General features: G+C 36.4%; 1 protein-coding gene and 1 long non-coding RNA gene across 2 annotated transcripts; one reads left to right on the forward strand and one right to left on the reverse strand.

Annotated features, from left to right (window-relative positions):
* Positions 1 to 2,951: 2,951 nt before the first annotated feature.
* Positions 2,952 to 22,463, reverse strand: slc7a10a (solute carrier family 7 member 10a). Its single transcript, XM_059532277.1, has 11 exons — positions 22,235 to 22,463; positions 18,213 to 18,417; positions 17,535 to 17,686; positions 10,995 to 11,120; positions 9,161 to 9,314; positions 6,141 to 6,264; positions 5,935 to 6,038; positions 5,750 to 5,846; positions 3,462 to 3,611; positions 3,179 to 3,356; positions 2,952 to 3,086 (listed from the first exon to the last, which is right to left on the reverse strand). The coding sequence occupies exons 1-11, from the start codon at positions 22,380 to 22,382 to the stop codon at positions 2,989 to 2,991; spliced, it is 1,536 nt and encodes a 511-aa protein (XP_059388260.1). The 5' UTR covers positions 22,383 to 22,463; the 3' UTR covers positions 2,952 to 2,988.
* LOC132122250 (uncharacterized) lies at positions 3,961 to 4,374 on the forward strand. Its single transcript, XR_009426354.1, has 2 exons — positions 3,961 to 4,113; positions 4,167 to 4,374. It is a non-coding gene; the product is annotated as an uncharacterized LOC132122250 (long non-coding RNA).
* Positions 22,464 to 22,762: the final 299 nt, after the last annotated feature.

Here is a 22,762-nt window from a genome sequence, read left to right on the forward strand (position 1 = left end):
TGAGCTTTTTGTATTTAAGGTTTGTTTTGTTAGTCTGGCTACCAAACTCTAATATCATAGCAGGTCCACCATTAACATTAATTAATGTTAAGAAGCTTTTTCCCCATGCATAAGACAGTGAGTCTTTCTTGAAGGGAAGCAGAACTCAGGGATTGTATGGTTCAGTTAACCTGGATTTCCTTGTTAACAGCTGTAGTCTGTAGGTGTTCTGAGAAGTACTGCTGCCTCAGTTGAGTTCAGGACATCAGAGGCGTGGGGAAATGACTCAATAATCACATCTGTGCTTGAGCTCACACACGTTGGTGTCTTTTTTCCTCAAATCAGCCATTATAATTTAATCTGCATTCATGCATTTGGTATTGAGAGACTTATTTGCCAGTAAAACTGTTGCTTCTGTATCCATGAATGTATATTTGTTCTGTAGTGCTATATCCTCACACTTGCTGCTTTAGCTGATCCCACAGGTTTAAGAATGTGCCATTTCAGAGATTTTATAATCACAGATGTTTTCATACATTGTGAAGCCTTTAGATTCTGTGCCATTAGAGAGGTCATGCACTTTCTGTTTCGTCATTTGTTGGGTTCAGTTGAAATGGCTGAAAATTAAAGCACTGCTAAGAGACTTTACTTGCGACATCCATCATTACTTATTTGACATTTTTAAATAGTGTCCTTTATGTTCTGTGAAATTCAAATAAAATCCAATAGAAGAGATCAGTCAACACATGCCACAATAAAACCTTTTAAGGTTATTCTGCCAGCAGCTTGAAATCCTAGACCAGTGGTTCTTAACATTTTTGACTTGAAGGCCACCCACTGTCCATCACAATATTTGACCACAATAATTCACCATGATTAATACTGTGTTTACAAAAGCTTGAAAAAAAACGTATGTTCTTGAATAAAAAACAGTAGTTATTGAGGAAGGAAAATTAATCTTTAGATTTTTGTTTTTAGCATTTTAATTTAATTTAACATAATTCATTTCAATAATTGTTAGTCATCCCGTGCCGCTCTTGGAAGTTTACTGAGGCCCCCCTGGTTCAGAACCGACTTCTCAATTTCTTTCTCTTTAATTCACATTGCAGTCTATGGTTGTCTTGAACATATTTTGTAACATTTTTTCATGTTTATTTTCAAACAAGGTTGCTACATGTTTGAAAAGGTTTTGATTCATTTCATTTGCTGAGGATTAAAAAATTGTGTTTACCCATACCTTGCATTAAAAACACATTTTTTCATTTAGATATTCAGACTAACTTATTGTTATCTGATGAAGTGTAGTCATTCATAAACCTTATCTTCCTTAATGCAAACAAGTAACTCCTTTGCATGGCCATATAACAGATACTTCCTGTTAAATGTATTAAGATCCTAGTTAGGATTCTAGAGTTAGTATGGGAATGTCTGGGAATGTTTTACATGTAATATAAAGGCTACTTTTCTGAATTGTGGCAGACTCAGTGACATATGTGGCTGACAAGTGTCTTTACTCAAACACAACACACAATTACTTGCAACCTTTTCTAGAATTAAATTTAATGTGCTAATGTTGTTAATGATAAATTGATATTTTTTTTTTTTTTTTTTTTTTTTTTTTTTACAAAACACAAGTATATCAGCATACATATCTATAGTGCATACGATATGGATAATATGTAAATTTAACACATACGCCTCACACTTTATTAATGTCAGGAATGCGATCTCACAATGAATCCCTGATGTATTTGAAACATTTTAAGCAATATTTACATTAAGATTTCACTGTGCTGTGAATTTCAACGTACTGTGCCACTGTGGGCCGTGTGAGCATGAACACTGCTAGTCTGAGAGACACTGATCTGGACCCATGGAAAGAGAAGAGCACTGGGGGGTTCATAAAGGTTGTGATTGGGTGTCAAGAAAGATCTAACCAGAAGAGAGCGCTCAAGTGACGTTCAAGTGCAAACTCTCTAATCATAACTTCTTCAGATCCAAACTCTCAAAATATGTTTGACGGACTTTGGTGGTCAGTTTAAAATGAAGAAGTTGATATGAATCGCTGGTCCATAGCTCAGTGGAACATCCATGGTCAGTGCCCAAAATAAATGCATCCCAGTCAAAATAGAAAATGCCTTGGTTATCTAAAGGCATTCTTTTACTTTTCAGACAACAGTTGAAAATGTCTGGCTAAGAGGATTTCTTGGAAATGTCCTTTTTATGTAAATTAACGTAATCCGAGAAGAATGAACCTGGAACATCCCATTGTTCCTATCATTAGCATGAGGCTAAGAGATTGGCAGTGCTAATAAGTGCTGGGGCAGAGCCTCTGTTAAACAGTGGCAGGAGATTGTTGCTTATTCAGGAAGCATGGCAATAAATTTATCGTGCAATATGAGCTAAAAAATTGCAAGTATATTAAAGTGCCTAGACTATTATTGCATAGACATTTTAAGCGCAGCTATACGTTCCTACTTTTTTGCTTGAGGGAGTCAGTAATTATTAGGAGGACTAGAGGACAAGGCCTAATCCTCTAGGTGAAAAAGTTCAGACTCACAAATGGAGTTTAGATATCAGACTGGGTTAAGAGGTAAACAGGCTTTAACAAGTCCCCCTTCTGCTCGATTACTAATAAAACATCTACTTAAAGATAAAAACCTCAAAAACAGAACAAGATCCTGTAAGGCACATGAGAATACAACAACAGTTCTTAAAAACTGAACAACTCCCAGAGAAAACATGAAGAGGTCAAGGGAATTAATCTCCGACAAGACAGGAGGAGGGTGCGTTCAATAACAAGATGAAGTGAGGGGAGAACAATTACAACTAAGAAATCTGACGTCTGAGCGAGACGAGAAAACATTTAACTTGTGTTTCTTCTGCTGTGATGGCTGAGTCTCAGAGGAGCGTCTGGAGATCATCTCCTCACGCACAGCATCAGACAAGGAAAACAAAAACACTCAAGAACGGATGGAAAACAGGTCTTTGCTAGTCCTCTGTTGATGCTCACAGCTCTGACTTCTCTGTAAGAGGCTGTATTTCAGAAGGGTCGTCCTGTGGGAAGACCACATAACACAACCTCTGCCCCAGATAGGTGACTCTCTCTGAAAAACATGCACATTTACAAATGTCAGATGGTTTTTCATGCAGAGTGCTAACAAAACAATGCAAAGCCATTTTGGTTGGTCTTACTCACCCACAGTTCTGGAAATCCAGTGTGGTTTGTTCTTCCACTGCACTCCAATGAAGTAGATGGGGACTCCAGTGAGCATGATCACCAGGCCCATGCCACACACCACTGGCTCCGAGTACAGACTGAAGCCCAGTAACACTGCCCAGAACACTAGATAGCTGCAAGGCACCAACAAGTTTACCTGCGCGAAGTTAGAGAAGAAGAGGGAGGTGAACACCACTTGAACACTGACCGGTCAATCTAAATCAAACTTCATGATGAGGTCTGTATGTGGCGACTGAAGTACCTTGATGGGTCGGACCAGTTTGGGTTTCTTCCATCTGTAGTACAGCAACCCAGCTATAGTGACTCCATATGAGAGGTAGTTTATAAAAGACACATAGTTTATCAGGTTATGCGTGTCCCCGATGCACAGGATCACTATGGTAGCCGTACACTATGGAGTACAAGAGAGAAGGACATGCTGTATGCTGCAGTTCTCAATCTATTTGACTCAAAGGCCCCCACTGTCCAACACAATATTTGAAGGCCCATATTGGCCAGAGATATTTTATTCTCTGATATTTCTTATGTAATTCTGTCAACCAGGGCTGAAACGATTAGTCAACATTATCGTATAATAATAAAAAATTGTCAACAAATATTGTTGTTGTCAAGTAGTCGTTTTATGTCATATGACCTAATGTAAGAGCCTGCAATAACGCGGTTTGACCAGTGTAGCGCTGTAGCGCAACTGTAATTCAGCTCTCCTGAAGCAAATCAAGAGAAGACAACGCATGGCAGTGCTATAGCAAAGGCAGCCAAACCTGAGGCTGCTGAGAAGCGTTTGGATGAGAGAGATTATGTTGTGAATATTAGTTAATCCAAAAAATAAAATGTCTTATCACTTAACCTTTATTTAGTTTCTTATCCATATGACTCACAAAAATATATTTTAGGTAACTAAATAATTTAGTTTCTTATCAATATGACTCACAAAAATATATTTTAGGTAACGAAATAATCAAATGGACAATAAGAGATTTTCTCTGCCATCTTATTTTGTGTGCCAAATATATTTATTTGTATAAATGAATTGGATAACTGTAATTAAATAATATGACTTTCAAAAGCTGAAGTGATTACCTTAATTTATTTGTTAAAATAAGTATAACTCAATATTTTAACTAACTGGAAAAGTGGAATAATCAATAAATGTCTACTGATTAATCAGCGAAATAATGAATGATCAGTCAATTAATCATTCTAATAATCATTAGATTAATCGATTATCAAAATAATCGTTTGTTGCAGCCCTACTGACAACATTTTGAACCCATCCAGGTATTTGTATGCCAATTTTAAGATATTTCTTAAAAAAATTGGAAACAGCAAGGAATGGAAATGTGCAAAAAAATCAGTATGTTCTCAATTTAGGCAGATAATTTCTTTATCCAATAAGAAAAAACAATGATGGAAACAAATTCACCGAATAGATTCCTTGATGCGCAACAAAAAACTCTTTGCTTCCACAGATCACGTGATTGGATAACTGAACTAACAAGCACACTGATCTCATCGCACACCATCTCAAATATAATTTTAATCATGTTTAAATGCCTGAGCCAAAGTCTAACATTAAAATGATTTGGTATAATCACTTCTTATATAGGAATTATGAGCCATAGGCCTCCCTATTTGCAGCAATTTATATTGATACTTTGTACAAGTTTCCAAGAAAGTGACAAATTTGTTATTTTTACCAAATGAGATGAAAAAGTGATTTATTTGCAAATCATTTATGCGATATTCAAATTTTCCTGCACAAGTTAAATAAATGGGAACATAGCTAATGATTATTTAATTAACCAAGATTAATTTTTGTGATTCCAGAATATTCAAGATTGTAATTCTAAAGTTCTTTGATAAATACACGAGTTATTGAGGGGAAAAATATAATAAATCTCAGTTTAAAGTCTTTTTTAGCTAATTATATTTGATGTTTAATATAAGTCCTGATTGAGAACCACTTGTCTAAAGTAAAAAAAAAATAATAATAAATAAAAAAAATAATATATATATATATAGATATATATATACTTCCAAAAGAACTTTTAAATTATACTCTCACCATAAACAAGATGTTTTGGGACATATTTTAATCTATCTGCTATTTTAACTGAACTTTAAATGTGCTTGATCTGAGTCATTGAATGCTGATGTCAAGCAAATAAACGTAAAATAACATATAAACAGGCTTTTTCCAAATGTTTCAACTGGACAGTTATTTTTTTGTAAAAGGGGCACTTATCTAATTATGTTTTAACACTGTTTTACTACTGTGGTTGACTGACAGTTGAGTAAGTTGTCCTTTATTGTTGTCTGGAACACAACAGGACAGATTAGCTGGTGTTCATACAACAAATTCAATACAATCACATGAGTTTTCTATTACCTCTAAATGCGGTTTGTGTGTTCTATACACAAATCATTCTGGAACGCATTTAGGTCTGAATTGGATCAACCAAATCATGCAGACTGAAAGCAGTGTTGTGTTGCATGTGCTTTGTGTGTGAATAGCTCTTTCTTTCTCACACAAACGAGTAGTGCAGGGATTGGTGTGCAGCTCTTAAGGTGGATCATAGCCAGCAGGTAGGGCAGGTGACCCTCTCTGGCGCCTGAGAAACACAACCTGTGGAGGATGCACAATGAAGCCAATTTTAGTTTGAAGTGTTAACGGTTGCTGTATTAGGCCAGTTTATACTCAAACGTTTCTTTACCTAGAAGATGTAAACAAGTATCCGTTGATCCCTCCAAAGGTGGAAAGAGCTACAGAGATGGGCATAACCCAGGAAAACACTCCGAGCAGCTTCTCTCCAAATGTCTGCAACACAACACACCAAAAACAGATGCTAATTTATCAAAGTACTTAATAGACGAATCATTGTTTTAGCAGAATAAGCCAGAAGAGATCAGAGAAACTCACCACAGCGACAGCGTTCGAATCCAGCAGCTCTTGAGGGGACATGGAGGAGAAGTACGCAATGTTGGTGAGAGTGTAGACGAGCGTCACCAGGGGGATTGAGATGTAGATTGCACGTGGAAGGTTCCTAGAATAGAAACCGCACCATAAAATATATGCTGTAAGAGTTACCTAAGGTACTGTATTTTAAAGTCACCATGAAATCAAAATTGAAAATTCTTATTTTTAAATGGAATACTGTAGTGTTCATTATAAATAATTTATCTGTGCACTTCATTATTTTTTTAAAACTAATTTGCCCTCGTAATCTTTAATAAAAAACGTTAACCTCCCCTCCCCCTCAAAACGACTCATCTTCTCTTCTGGTCACGAGCTATGGAGCAAGGGTGGAGCTAGTGGCATGAGAGTGAACGCAGAGGGAAAACCTGAAGCTAATGCTTCACTTTATAGAAATTAATGCATTGATCAGTGCTGATGCAAGCCATGAGGGAGTACACTACCCTTAAAAATTGAAAAGATATTATGAGGATATTACCATCACAACTAACTGCAAACTAGCATTCAGATCTGCCTCCATTTTGTTAGCAACGCCACAATTTCAAGTCCCGCCCTCTCATTTCAGATGCCGTTTCACTCAGATAGATGTCACAGCAGAGAAAAAAAAGACAATCGCTACTTCTGTTTCATGACTTTAAGTAGTGTTATGTACATAGTATAATGCATACTTTTAGTTCAAGAAAAGGTGCCTTGACAGTACCAACATGCTTGATAAGAAACAGTATTATTTTACTACCGTTTTTATATTTTTATTATTATTATTATTATTATTTAAATGTAAAAAAATTATATTTTCATAATTAATTTTATTTTTATTTAGTAATTGTTTTGTGCTTATTTATTTGTTTAAATACATTTATTAAACTTTTTAGTTATAGTTTTAGCAATTAAGTAGTCAAATTTGAGTAGTTTTAGTTACCAATAACAACACTGTATAGTAGATGCAAAATAACAGATTTTCATTTAAAGGGTTAGGTCACACAAAAATTTTAATTAGTCCATAAATTACTCACCCTCAAGTCATCCTAGGTCTATATGACTTTTTTCTTTCAGACGAATCCAGTCGGAGTTATATTGAAAATGGTCTTTGTTCTTCAAAGCTGTTTGATAAAACTCAGCGGGTGTTCCATGCATCACTCTAAAAGAAGTTAAATAAAAAGCACCCATCCATTAAAAAAAGTGTCTCACATGGCTCTGGGGGGTGAACAAAGATCTCCTGTAGCCAATCAATGCGTTTTTGTATGAATAACAATCTATATTCAAAAACGTAATAATAACTTGAATCTAGCAGTTCGGCTTTGCACATGTACCGCTCATTAGTGATGGACGCAGAAGCGCAGTCACTAATTCGTACAAAACAAGGATTTGTAAAGAAGAATGTCAGAGTATTTCGATATAAGCCAAGAGGTGACTGGTTTTCCTTTGCTAAAGTAAGGAAACTTTGCTTCCTTTGCTCCTGTTAGCAAACGTTGCTTTTCTCAAGACTCACTGGCGCATGAGTAACGCTGACCTCATATGACAGATGACTGACCTCATACGTCATGTTCCTGGAACTGCTTCTGTGTATAACTGTTGGCACAAGCTACATTAAAGTGATTATTATGTTTTGAATATGGATATTTTTCTAACAGAAAATGCATCTATTCACTACAGGAGTCTTTTGTTCACCCCCGGAACCGTGTGAGACACTTTTTTTTTTATGGATGGGTGCTTTTTATTTAACTTCTTTTGGACTTATGCATGCAACACCCGCTGAGTGGCATTAAACAGCTTGAAAGATCAAAGACAATTTTTTATATAACTCTTGATTAATAGTTGTCTGAAAGAAGAAAGTCATATAGGATGACTTTACATAGGATGTCTTAAGAGTGAGCCATTTATGGGCTAATTTTCATTTTTGGGTGAACTAACCCTTTAAGTACATTCCTGAAGCAGAATAAATGTATGTAAAACGTGTAGACAAAAAGTGGGGGAGAACTATTTATAGAAGGGCAAAACTGAACTGAAATTTTAAATCAGTGAAAATCAAGTAGGAAAAAATTAAATAATTAATTTACATAGGTCCTACATATATACACTAATAACTAATATATATATATATATATATATATATATATATATATATATAATGCCATGTCAGCATCAAAGGCTATTTTCATGGCAAAAACTATAAACAAAATACAAATCTAACAAATACAATAAAAACCAGCAAAAAACAAAGACAAGTTATATCACACAAGAGTTTTTTCATTCACTAATAACTAATAAACTATTAAATATAAGTAATGAATATGTACACATTACATTACAGAGCAGATTGGTTAATGTCCAGATTAATTGGCCACATTTTTGCTCAGAGTTTTTGCATCTTTTAATTTGTTGCCCAGATTATTCTTGAGAAAACATGACCAGTCTTTGGCAACAAGAAGCGCTGCCATCCAAACGTGCTTGAAACACAGAAAGCATCTCAAACGGCCACAAAGTAATCCTTTCTGTGACCTATTTTGTGCATTTCCGACAACTTGAGCACTTTTGAGGATGGTTTGGAATCTGTGAACAATACAGTACTTGAAGCTACGCGGCGTGAATATATCATGCAGATTACAATACTTTTTTGTTTCTCTAGTGGCTGCCTTTATTTATATGGTTGCTGTATTTATTGTCACTTGGTGATTGAAGGAATTTTTCAGTTATTTGCGATTTGGTGATTGAAAGCTTCTTTTAGATAAGTCTTACGGTCACTGTGGTTTGTGTGTTAAAGAAGGTCCATGCATGCGTTCCTGTTTGTGCACAGTACTGTACAGCTGTTGTTCAACTGCATTTGGTTAAAGGAGAACAAAGAATATTTACTCTGTAGTAACCATACTAAAACACGGCCATCTCCCCGCCAGGCCCCCCAGGCATCTGCCTGTATTGCCTGTTAGATGGGCCAGCCATGATTGTGACATAGACTTTAAAAGACTTACTTGCGAGACTCAACCAACTCTTCAGTGACATAGTTCAGGAAGTTCCATCCACTGTAGGCAAATGAGGCCTGCAGGAAGGCCAGAGCAATCTGCCCCACTGATGGATCCTTCATGAATTCAAACGCTGTCTGGGGCTCCAATGCATCATAGTGTCCTAGAGAGAAAATACAGAAAATATGCTTATGACCTCGGGGTTGTACCTGTGGCATAAAATGCTGTATATTTAATATTCATCAACAATTTGATTTCATTATTCCATAAGATAGTCAAAGCCTCCAAAATGCCTTTCTCTCTCCTGTCACTCAAGTGTGAAACTGCACTGCTTTGCTCTCTCGTTTACTCAATTCTTTCTCTTGTCAGTTCAGGAAATGCCTCGAGACAAACTCGCTTAATAAAATGGTAAAGTCTTCCCATAATGGGTCACAGCCATTACCTGCAACTCTAGACCCAGGACAGTACACAACAGAGCATGACTAAGCATCACTGCTTTATTGTAACAGCACTCAGTCATGCAAAGTTCACATCGTTAAAACTATTCTGCAAATTGTGGCTAAAATTGCCATTTTTTCTACAGTCTTAGCTTAGTTTGTTTGTGAACTGCCTAAAGTAAATGAGTCAGCTTTATACTTCATTGCAACGTTATTTTAATCGTTATTTTAAGCAATTTTAGAAATCCTGTGCAGAACGTGTCCCAGGGAAGTGGCACGTCTGGTTACCTTACTCTGTAGACATTTCCAAAGTCGGCACATGCATGATGTCTGATATCGGCAAGTGTTTTTGCCGAAATCTGTTTAGATTTTAAAAGTTGTGTAGTGCAGCCCTAAAGGTCATTGGTTCAAGTTTTAGAAGAGGTGATTTATGAACCTAGGGGTGATTTTATTGTGCCCTTAAGCAAAGCACTTAACTGCAGGGTGTAAATCACTTTGAACAAGTAAATATCAGGGGTGTGTTTCCCTGAAAGCAACTGTAGTCACAAGTTTCTTCTTCACCAATAGAGTTCAATGGAATAAACGACCAGAGTTGGCTAAAGATTAGCTTTAGGGCAATGCACCCCTGCTTCAAAACACATAATACAAGATCTACCACTAGATGTCACTATTGAAAAAAAATAGAGTTAAAGGAATGTTTTCCCCAGATCCTGCAGAAGAACAAATTATTATTAGTAAATAATGACAGAATTCTTATTTATTCATGAGATGTTAGCATATTCCAAGAGGATTAAATCTTAAAAAGAGATGGGTTTAGATGGGTTTTTTCTCTTTTTCAAAATAGCCTTTTATTTGTTTGTTTACTGGATTATTTCAGTGGTCTGTGCCCAATCAAGGTGAATCTTTTGCTCTTTATTCATTAGACAATAGGCAACTGGTCTGTTTCAGCTGACAGCAGCTGGCTTTAATGTTGGGAGTGTTTGATGATTCATGGCATTCGACTGTGGGAATTATTCACAGATGTGAGTTTATCAAACCTTTCTCCTTTCTATACTTTGCCTATTGCTTATTTTTCACATTTATCTCTTAACTCTGCTGTGGGTTACAAACTTAGCAATATCATTGGGAATATATAAAGTTTTTTTTCATCATATTTTGGACTGAATGTATCCTTACATAGGCACACTTTGTTCAGGAAATGCTTTACATTGCTTATCTGTGCTACAGTTTGGCCTATCAACTGAAAGTGAAGGGAAAATCAATACAGTATAGAATTGTGATACCCCTAATATTTAATAATTAATGTCACTGCACATTTACATAATCTGCATCGTTTTTTCAGAGTAGCATGTTTCATTTAAGACAAATGCTGGCAAGAACATAAGTGTAAAGTGTAATTGACACACCTTTGGCAATCTGGATCATTCCCACTACAATGATGAGGACAAGGGCTAGCAGTTTCCCCACAGTGAAAATATCCTGGATCCGTGTGCCCCAGCGCACACTGGAGCAGTTCACCCAAGTCAGGAACACTGTAAACACACACAGTGAACACAGTTATTCATTCACATATTCCAAACTCACACTTTTACATTTTTTCAGATGTTTTAAACAAAGAGCTTTTTCCAAAAAAAACTCTTAAGTGTCATGGGGACAAATCAGGTTGTGAAAGCAATGGAAGAAGTGTGATTTTGTTGGCAGAGCAGCACTAACTGGTCACATGGTCCATTTTTATTAGTTTAAACAGGGCAAATAAAGATCAGATGAAACTTATTTTACTGCTGCAGGCAAAACACTAACCCATTCATGGCTAAGTGGTTCTCGACTAATGGCCGGGGCCCACTCAGCAAATTTCCAAGCAGAGGAGGAAAGTAACGAATTACATTTACTTGCTTTACTGTAATTGAGTAGCTTTTTTAAAATCTGTAGTTTTACTTTTACTTAAGTATATTTTGTTTGAAGTATTGTACTTCGCTACATTTTATAACACATTATTAACTGAGTAAAAAAAAGAAAAAGAAAAAAAAACGCTCCCTGGAAACTACGTCAGTAAATAATGGGAAGGAGGGCAAACTGGCGCTAAAATCACAAGAAAGATGCAGACGGACAAAACAGGCGTTAGTGGTGCAGACACCGCTGAAAACAAAACCCCGTCATATTCTGAAGTTGTACTCGAAGGAAATGAAGTGAATCCCTTGCCATATTTATGCTTTATTATGCAGTGTAAGCAGTGCTTACCTAGGGAGACCAAAATAGCAGCTTATAAAATCTCGACAAGACATTAACCCTTCACAAGCATGTATAGGTAAGCTAAATAGTTGCATCGTTGCATTGGTGGTTAAAATGAAGCTTTGACATTTTAGTAAGAGTTTTTGCACAAATTAGCCAAAACGACAGTAATGCGGAATGTACTGATATATACAGTATCGTCTGCGATAATATCATAAATTGTTGTTTTAATGATGTGTACGCGCATTTAGAGTGTGTTCTTTTACTGTGTGATTCAGTCTGGCAAAATGCATTTAGAATGATTACAAAATTGAAGATATGGGCAGAAAATGTATATATTTGTATAATGTCACATAGTAAATCAATATCACTTAAAGAATGCATTTTTTTCCTCCAAAAATCAGCATGATTACATATAGATTTTTTTTTTTTTTTTTACAACAGTTCAGTAAACAAGTTAATTAAGAGACTTGCGTTTTAGATGACATATTGCCTGTTTCTGCTCTATTTCTACAGCAAAAAATAATTCCAAAAACAGCCACCAAAGCACAGTTTTGCGTCTCTGAGCAACATGACAGTGTTTAGTTCCTGAATGGATCAAATGTTTAAATGATTCGGTTCAATCGCAATGATTCACATATTAACAGTGACTTGCTGACACATACTGGCCATTTTAATTTCACATTTACTTAGAAGTATACACAGTATACTTAAGATTTTTTCTTAATAATTAATGTCTTATAATTTCAAGTGCGTATTCAACATTTTATGTCTTGTATATCAAAACATTATTCATGCATTTGTAACTGCAGGCTAAATGCATTCATGTCCTACATTAAACAGTCTGTAAATACATCTAAACGCACTTTCTGCGTTTCCTCTGCATTGAAAAGATAAATTTTGTTGATACTGATTTACCTGGTAACAGCCCAAATGTCTTATTATTCAAAATAACTGATTCCTTTAATTAAAAACAACTAGCTTGAGATTAACAGGCCTATCCCAGGGGTGTCAAACTTTAGTTTAGTTCTAACCCTGCTCCAGCACACATATCATGTAATTTTAAAATAAGTCTAAATGATTAGATTAGCTGGATCATGTGTGGTTAATTAGGATTATATCTAAACTCCAGGAACTGAGTTTGACACTGTTAAGTAATTTTTACTCTGAGTACATTTTAAATGAGCTACTTTTTAGTTGAGTAGATTTTTAGACTGGTACTTTTACTTGTACTTAAGTAAAATTTCATTAATGTAATGGTACTTTTACTTGAGTAGAATATTTTTGTACTCTTTCCACCTCTGCTTCCAATGGAACCTCAAGATAATTGAATAATTTATGATAAAGTACACATTAAAATCAGATAAAATAACAAAAAATCTTATTTTAATTTTAATTTCTCTGTAACTTTATTTTTGTCTCGGAATATCTTATAGTAGAATGTCAAACTTAACTCGTTAATCCATGTCTGTTTATCAAATGCTTGTGAGACTTTAATTCAGTTTACGTATCAGTTGATGAACTCTTTATTTTTCACACGTTAAGAAATTTGCAGGAAATAAAAGAAGTTGAATGTGTGAGGACGTTTATAGTTATGCTTGTCAAGCTCTAAAATATTTCATCAGGTAAAAATGGTAAATCACTAATGACTTGAAAAAAATAATGCAAATTCATTGGTTAAAAATATTGGGAGCCTTGAAAAACATGCAACTTTTAAAACTTTAGGAATCCTGAAATGTAATTTACATCAACTAGAAGTGTCAGGTTTTCATATATTGTGGTAAACAAAAATAATGGCCATGGAGTCAAAAGGCTGACAGCTACTTCTCTAACCAAAGTCAATTTCATTGCAGAGGTATAGTTGCCTCATAATATCACTCTACTTGGATACCTGTAAGGTAACCATTGACTGACAAGATTACCAGATTTATTTTATATCTTTATGCATTACAGTTGGGACTTCTTTGGAAACAAAAAAGAGTACTTTATCAAGGGGCATCAATACAAAGCAGACTAAAGCTGACAGATTAAAAAAGTAAAACTACACTATACATTCACGGACGGAAGTACAGGCATTAGAGGCCATTGCTTGTCTGTACATCTGTGTTTGAGGTTAGTGGCTTCTGTGTTGAGCCACATTGTGTAACAGGTCCGGTGTAGATCCGGTACACAGAGGTCCGTCTCCAGGGCTTGATGGCACAGTATACCCAGGCATGCCGAGGGAGACCCTTGTCAAAGGGGAGATGGGTTACCCCCACTCATCCATCAATGGCCGGAATAACCCGCCCACACACGCAAACACATGCTGGGCAACTGTCAGACCCCCTTAGACAAACAGCTTCCGATGCCCCACAACAAAACTGCCCAGACGCCAGCTGAATTTTTGGCGAGAGTATTCAGTCTAAAAAGAGCGGCTCACGGCCTGCAAACTAACAGCTAACCTGCACAACTTCATCAGCTCGTGTGATCCTGAGCTCAATACACACCACCTGTCAACCTTCATGCCGACGGCATTCAGTGAATCTTTCTTCTTGAATATAGTCCCGCAGTCCTTAACTAAGATATAAGTACATCTCTGGTAAAAGCAAACAATAATCCTACACTAGAGTGCATCCAAATGTATTTTTCATTTAAAAAATAATTAATAATACGATGATTGTATAACAATGGTTCTTCCTTGGTTCAATGTGACTATGCCTCAAGAGTCACTGTAATTTTTTCCACAGATTTAGGTGTTCTTAGGCATCTTAAAATGACAGAAATAGCAGTATGATCGAAGCCACAATGTTCAAATCATAGTTACATTTATTAGTAATAATAATAAGATTTGCCAATTTTGCCAGTTTACGGTAGAAGGGCAACATAGCAACTTATATAAGAGATAGTTCACCTGAGAATATTGTTCTCATGTTGTTCTAAACTTGTATGACTTTTTGTACAACCCTTTACTATAACGCACATAATGTGGTGACAGGTGTTGTCCATTTTAAATGATAGGTTTCAGAGCACTACAGTGTTTGCCATGAGTTTTGTTTCCTCTTGTTTGGCTTTAACGGATCTGACTCCAGCTCCTTCTTGTTTTGTATCACAGTGCAAAAGTGACTAAGGTTGGCCAAATTAAGTTAAATGAACACAAAGCTAATGAGAGTAGAATTCTAATGAAGTGCTAACAGCCTTTAAATCTGCCAAAATACAACCACTCACAACCCCAGAGAGGGGCATCCCTATGCAGCTAATTGACCGATAAAGCCAACAAAAGATGCACTAAAAAACAACTACACAAAATGGCAGGTTTTTAAACAGTTTTATTTTAAAAATATATAAATAAATACATTAATTAAAAAATTTAATAAAAATGCATTGTCTTATTTCATCATCTTTAGGATGGTATTTTGCTTTTCTATTGTCCATTCACTTCTTTGGCGGGATTTATGTATTTATAAATGTTTTTAGATAATATTGCATACATGAGCAACAAGAGCTGAGTCACATGAACAGATCACTGGAGTGTGTGGCCTTTAAAGGAGAAGCTTTCCACACACTCATAAACCAGTAAAAAGCTTTAAAGCATTAGAACAGTAAACTCCCTGTTTTTAAAGATACAGTTTTAAAATCGTATTGTGGCACAAATCTTTTTTTCCAAGTCAAATGAGAGATTAAGTTGAGGTGAATTATGCAGGTTAATGCAGGTTAGAGGCTAAGCAAAGGTCTCTGTGTTTGCTTGTGTGTCCAGACCAGCACAAGCTGTGTGTGTGTGTGTGTGTGTGTGTGTGTGTGTGTGTGTGTGTGTGTGTGTGTGTGTGTGTGTGTGTGTGTGTGTGTGTGTGTGTGTGTGTGTCTCTCTGTGTGTAATCTGACTGCAGCAGACAGAGCTTGTGACATTCATTCAGAACATTCAAAAGGGTAGGGCAAATTTAACACATGCTGCAATACAGACAAATTCTCACACAGTGCACCTAAGAACACTCACTTGCACATAACTATGGGTTCATGCAAGGGTTTCCAAATGCATCAGTTTACCATTAAATATATCCACTGCTGCATCAACACAGACAGCTAAAAAAAGCTAGGGTTGTGTATTTACAAAGCATGTTCCTGAATTTCAGTAATCAATTGTTGTATTTGCCATTGCATTTGATATACAGTATACTTAATTAAATATCTTTCATTTTTAGAGAACGGTGAAAGAACACTTAATTTCCCACCAATTCACAAATATTGCGGACAATATTTATTTTAGATTTTTTTATTTTTTTTATTAATGTAGTTACTTTTGTGTAGTTATAACAAAAAAAAACGCATTGAATGTTTCATCTTATTTCAGGGTATTTACTTGGTCTACAGGTTAATGGCAGACAGTGGGAGGGTTCGTGTTAGAACTGTGCCCTTTCTAAGCATGACTCACACACTCCTAGTGGCTTATCAAAAGATCATAATTCGCTCCTAATTTGTCAGGTTTAATGGTATTTTAGCGGCATTCACAAAGTCCCGCCTCTACGCTCTTGTCCATCAAAGAGCATTGGGGTAACTAGGGCAACCGTAAGGTCCCCAAACAATACACAATACAGAGGAGACGCCCACATGTTCCGCCGGCTCAAAGCCTGGCACCATTATGGAGTCTGATGCCACACAGCCTGAGGGTCAGGTGCCCTAATACCACGACATCGATACCAACCCCACCCATCTAACCAGACCCAAACAAATGCGTTCTCGGAATAATTGGCTAATCGGAAGAGGGCGCAGTGATTTGGGATGCAGGTCAAGCATCCTTTGATAGGGCACATACATGAGGTGTATTCCTTAAATAGAGCCACTGGCCCTCGTCACTGTGCTCTTGGGAGTATGTCTGACTCAAAGCTTCGTTGGCTGATCTTAAGGACAAATTCTTGATTCTGCTGCCAAAAATAGGGATGGATGGCTCAACTCAGCCAGCACTCTCAGTAGGACCACTGCCCTCACTTTGAAACACCCCCAGTACTCCTTCCTGGGAGACCCTGTCCAGATCTGACAGGTCCAAACCAGCTGAGTCACGGGGCTCCTCTGAAACAAATACACATACACACACGCATAGACATACATTTGACTGGTTTATCTCCACCAGCTCCAAAAATATCCTGCCACGTGCCCACCAGGGTTTAGTTCTAGGATCAAGATTGAAGTGGTATGCACACAAGGGAGTGATTGAGAAAGAGAGAAAGACAGAATGAAGGACAAAGTAGACTCATCGTGACAATGTCTAATACTCAGAATTCAATTTTGAATGGACTAGGGGTGCACTACTCAGTATGTCAACACCATGTTAAAGGTTTTTTAATGTAACAGCATTGATGGATATCGGATATATAATTGTTAATGTTCATTACCTCTATTTTTACATTAAGACTACCTTTGCTGTTATCAAATACTCACTAAAGATTATAAAAAAAAATAATAATTATTATTATTTTATATATATATATATATATATATATATATATATATATATTTGCTATTTAATATATCGGCTGTTTCTTGCGTATCAACTATAACATTAAAATAATAATAGGCCAAAATGTTAATTATCAGACTAAATTTTTATAATGGTGCATCCCTATTATTCTCTGCATTTCTATAAAGTGATTTGCTATATTTAGAAAATTAAGTGGTCATCATAAGACAGTAGCTGACCTGCTAAAGCAGAAGACTGCATTATTACTAATGGTGTGTGCTTAACTCACAGACACAGGTGGTTGCGAGGAGCCGGGTGGCGATGTATGGAGGCATACAGTTAGCGAAGGCAGGCTGCAGCACATAGTTGGAGAAGGTGAGAGCAATCACAGCCAGAGTTGTTGGGTACATGATCAACACAGCACTCCACAGCAACAAGAACCTGTGAAAACATAAACAAATGGCCATCGTTATCATCACAAATACAAAACAGTAAGTGTTGCATCTGAGCAGGCAAGTAAACACATGTGAATCTCCCCAAGGAGAAGTTCCCCTGTGTGTTTCTCACACAAACTGAGACATCCACATTGATATTTAGGTATTTGACACTTTCTTCCAAAACAGTATTGCATCTGTTCATGCATTCCCTGGGAATCGAACCAATGACCTTGGCATTGTTAGTGCCATGCTCTACTGTCTGAGACAGGCTGAATCTTTTAGTGTTTTCAAATCTGCTCTTAAAACCTAGTTTGTCAGAATAGCTTTTAAGAGATTTCTTTGTCATGTTTATGTTTTTTTTTCTTATAATATTCTTCTTATTATTGCCATTATTTCTATTGTACCTCTTTTTATTCTGTTTGAAGCACTTTGAGCTGTACCTTTTAAAGGCACTATAGAAAATAATGTTTATTATTATTATTATTATTATTATTATACATGAATGCTCTGGAGGGCAACGCTAGACCTACCCCACCAGTCCCCCGAAGATCTCAGTGACGTATGAGTAGTCTCCACCTGATTTGGGGATGGTGACACCCAACTCGGCATAGCAAAGAGATCCCAAGGCACAGATCCCTCCTCCTAGAACCCACACAATGAGTGAGAACCCCACACTACCTGCATGATCTAGAACCCCCTTTGGAGAGATGAAGATCCCTGAGCCAATGATGTTGCCTAAAATAAACAAAAAAAAATGAAGAATGAGTAATAGGTAGTTTAGTCTTCATATATTGTTCAATCTAAAATAAACTACATTACTGGACTGAATTTCGAGCCTTTCACCTCAGGACATGATTGGTTTTCAGAAATAAACAGACATACAAAATCTCATCCAATTTCTCCAATCAGAGCATTTTAAAGATTTTATTTGTACAAAGTGCATGGGTATATTTATTTAAGATTTCAGTTGTGCTGTCTATCTCTTCAATACTTGAAATATCTTAAAAAAAATGTAATCTGCAATCTTGTTTTCTCAGTTCAAGACTATGTGTTCTAAAAGATCTGTTCTCGCAGCTGTCAAAACGCTGCGGCACATTCCAGGCAAACAGACACGAAAAAGAAGATCAACAACTTTAGAGTCAACATCAGTTGCGAAATCTGAGATGAGAGTCCAGTATTCAGTAAAAGGTAAATGTTCTGCATCAGTGCATATTCATCTTAGTCACAACACCCAGAGCATATGCAGTGCCTTAATGATTATGCCTTAGGCAGCTTAAACAAAAGCGTTTCAATTATATGAGGCTCAGCTACAGCTATGTAATGCTTTTGGGTTCTCTCTTTGTCTGCGGTTGTTCACATGAAATAGAATTTGGTAGTATTGTGAGTGGATGTGAATGTTTGCTTCCTGCATAGAGGATAAGGCAATGAAGTTGATGAGACAGAGCCCAGCGCATCTCAAAAACACTCAAAGGTTCAAAGCTCCTGAATAAAGTCCATGTGGTCACACTAAACCACACTTGACTCTGACTGGTCATGCAGCTCATAACAAAACAATGTGCACTTGGCTGATTTACAGAAGCATTAACTCCGCCTGTGCAGTGGTGGAAAGAATACAACAAACTTTAATTTACTTAAGTGAAAATATTGCTACTTAAGGAAACATTTAAGTTGAGTATAAGTAAAAGTAAAATTTTTACCCAAAACGAGGCAATCTGAGCATTATGAACCAATGCATTAGATATTTTCATGCAATGTCTGTTTTACAAGATTAATTGCGATTCCACCTGTGTTTTGTCAGGTCAGAGAGCGAAAACGCAAATGGTAAAGCAAGAATTGCATTTGGATTATGTCACTATTTATATGTCCACATTTGAAAACAGAATTTGCAGTTCCTTTTGAAAATAGTCCCGATTATATTTCCATATGATACGAGTCAGACCTGTCTGTTTCTGCCTGAAGCTCAGGGCTACACCCCAGTAGTTTGAAAAGTGCACATCAAATTCCAGCTTTTTTTGTACTTTCTACTTTGGTGAAAAATAAAAATAGTGAATTTGAATATTTTACCTTTTTATTTAACTCAAGTAAAAGTAAAAGTACAATTAAAGAAAGAATTACTCAAGAAAGCAGAATTTTCTTTTGAAATATGTACAAAAGTATTTATAATTAGTTACTTTCCACCTCTTGCCTTGTGTCAGTACCAAAAATTACAGGCAGTGTTATCACTGGATATTTAATCCTTTTTGCTATCTTAAAACTTTGTTAATTTTAAGTAAATACTGTCTAAATAAAGTGTTCATGTCATTTGCTATCACTAAATCACGGTGTACATCATCGTGGTTCCAGGCCATCATGGTTGTTTGTTACTCTGCTCTCTAGATATGGGTATTGGCATTGGCTATTGACAAACGAATTTCTGTCAGCAACTAATTTAATTAAAGTTTAACTCTAAAGAATTGATAAGCAAGGTTAAATTAGGTTTTACTGTGTCCACATTACTTGAAGAATAAAAATAATCTGCACTGGCAAAGAAATGTGTTAAGTAACAGATCAAATTTGTCATTGACCTTGAGTAATATCAGGAGGACATTCTAGAACAGCGAAGCTTTCCCTTAGGAGGTAAATAAGACACCAGTTAAATTTTAGCAGTTATTTCCCCTAGAAAATCCTTCAAAAGATGAATCTGCAGTAATCTGCAATTTTATACGTTACTCTATACCTAGGTCCTTGTCAGATTAATGTCAAACTTGTTGTTTGATGCGCACCAGGGTTTGGATGACAGCGTTCACACTTACTCAAACGAACCGAACTAACAGAGCAATCCCACCAGAGTTTGTTTTAATCAAACCAAACATGACATTTGTGAACACACCTATAGTAGTTAAGGGCTGTGAACAAAACTGTGCCGGCTTTACCCGTAAAAGCCACTAAACCATACAAATAACTGAAATCAACAGCTGCACCTGTATACTGATGCTCCACAGGAAAAAAGGACCTCAAAAAAGGAACCACTTTCAATTGATCATACTACAGTTAACGGTTAACATTATATCGTAACCTTTATCGCCTTAATATTGTTTATATATCTCTATAAAAACCTTGTGTGAACTGTACCTTTTATTTAAGACAACAATAGTGTTTGGTTGTTGTTGTTTTTTGTTGTTGTTGTTTTTTTGTAGCTAATACTTTAAAGTACATTTCTGTTTTGAAACCGACTTTAAAAAATAAAAGTATGCCAAGAAATATTCACTGGAGTAAAAAGTGTGACTACTAATCTCCTTGATACTATAGGGCTAAGAAGGAAGAACAGCCAGAGAGACACAACACATTACAAATTAAATCAACAAAATACAAAGGCATGGTGTCAATCTTTTTAAAGCTTCCATTAGATGGCCTTAACCTGAACAACAAAATATCTTGTGCTGTTTTGCTGAAGATCATCAGCTCACGTTCCAATGAACAGTTTACATTAAAACACTGTAAAATGTATTGTATACACTGAATATACATACTGTACACACTGAGGATTATTCACTGGATGGATGTGGCTAGCACACTACTATAAGGTTATAAGGTGTATATATATATATATATATATATGTATATATGTATATATATATATATGTATATATATATATATATGTATATATATATGTATGTATGTATGTATGTATATATCTATATATATATATATATATATATATATATATGTATATATATATATATATATATGGTTAATAATATAAGGCTAAAAATGTTTTTTTTCTTTATTTTTTCTTTTTTACTTGTGTTCAATTTTGAGGATGCTATATGGTAGGCTACATACTGAATTGTGATGTAGGCTGTCCAAAACTAATTTAATCTTTTACCATGATTTACTGACTACAGTGAACATTCACATCTTGCAGTGTGTGTGACCCTACAGATAGATAGATGACATCTATAACACGAGACATCTGTGTTTGCATCGAAGGAAGCAGTAGGATTTTGCTTAGTCTGCACGAAAGTCTACACTTCCGCCTACTTTAATTCTATATTTCCACCGCAGTGTTTAAAGCAGTGGCGTCTTATATGGTGGGTTTGTTCAGGGCACGTGAAGGACACAGTGTAGTGGGTTGTAGCCACGTAAGCGCGGAGTTGAGTTTCAGCCCCATTCTCTTCCTCAATGATGCAATCCGCTCTCGGATGAACAGAGTCTGATGGAAGTATAGCGGCATGGCACGAGACGCTCTTCTCTACGCAAACCAAGCAACACTTGGACTGTTGTCTTAACGAAGTAAAACAGCTATAAAGCGTGACGATATAAGTTTAGAGACTTAGTTTTTAATACTTTATTAAACGCTCGACGTTTAGAGCAAAGCGCATCTGTGATAGCAGATGTGGACTGATGTCATTAAAGATAAAGGATATGAAAGAGGCAGGGCTGAAGATATATAGCTGAAAGAGAAACAGAGAGTGCTAAAATGACAGACACGCGAACATGCCGAGAGAAAGTTGAAGCTGGTTTGAGCGCACGCGGTGGTAGCCTATATTAAATATAAGGAAACAATCTCACCTATAATTATGGCGCACGCGCTCAAGAGTCCAATTTCTTTTTTGAGAGTCACTCTGTCGTTAGATCCACTTTGGTTTCCTCCGGAGTCTAACATCTTCTGTTGCTCCATTTTCGCGCAGTTTCTCCGGTTCGTTTCGGTTCCATCCATTTGTGCGGCTGTTCAAGAAATCTGCATCTGTATCCGCGCCCGGTCTCATATAGCGAGGTGATGCAGGACGCAAGGCGCTCGCGCATGCGCAGAACTCCTGCTGCCTGCCTCCACAGAGATCAACAGGTTGTGCTGAGAGCTGGCACGTGCTTACCTGCACCACATGCGAACTAAGAGCTAGACACCTGTGTGGCATTGCGTCACCTCGATTTCACGGCATTCAGTGTCCTGTGTATTAGGGTTGAGTGTAAGGTTAGGTTTTCAGGAACGGTTAGAAAGACCGGTTGAAAGAAAGAAATGTTGTACACTTAGAGCTTACTGTATGTATACTTTTACTTTAATGTGTGACTGCCTGTATGTGGGTCAGTAACAGAATGTGT

The sequence above is a fragment of the Carassius carassius genome, chromosome 3 (assembly GCF_963082965.1).
Source record: "Carassius carassius chromosome 3, fCarCar2.1, whole genome shotgun sequence".
Classification (NCBI taxonomy): domain Eukaryota; kingdom Metazoa; phylum Chordata; class Actinopteri; order Cypriniformes; family Cyprinidae; genus Carassius; species Carassius carassius.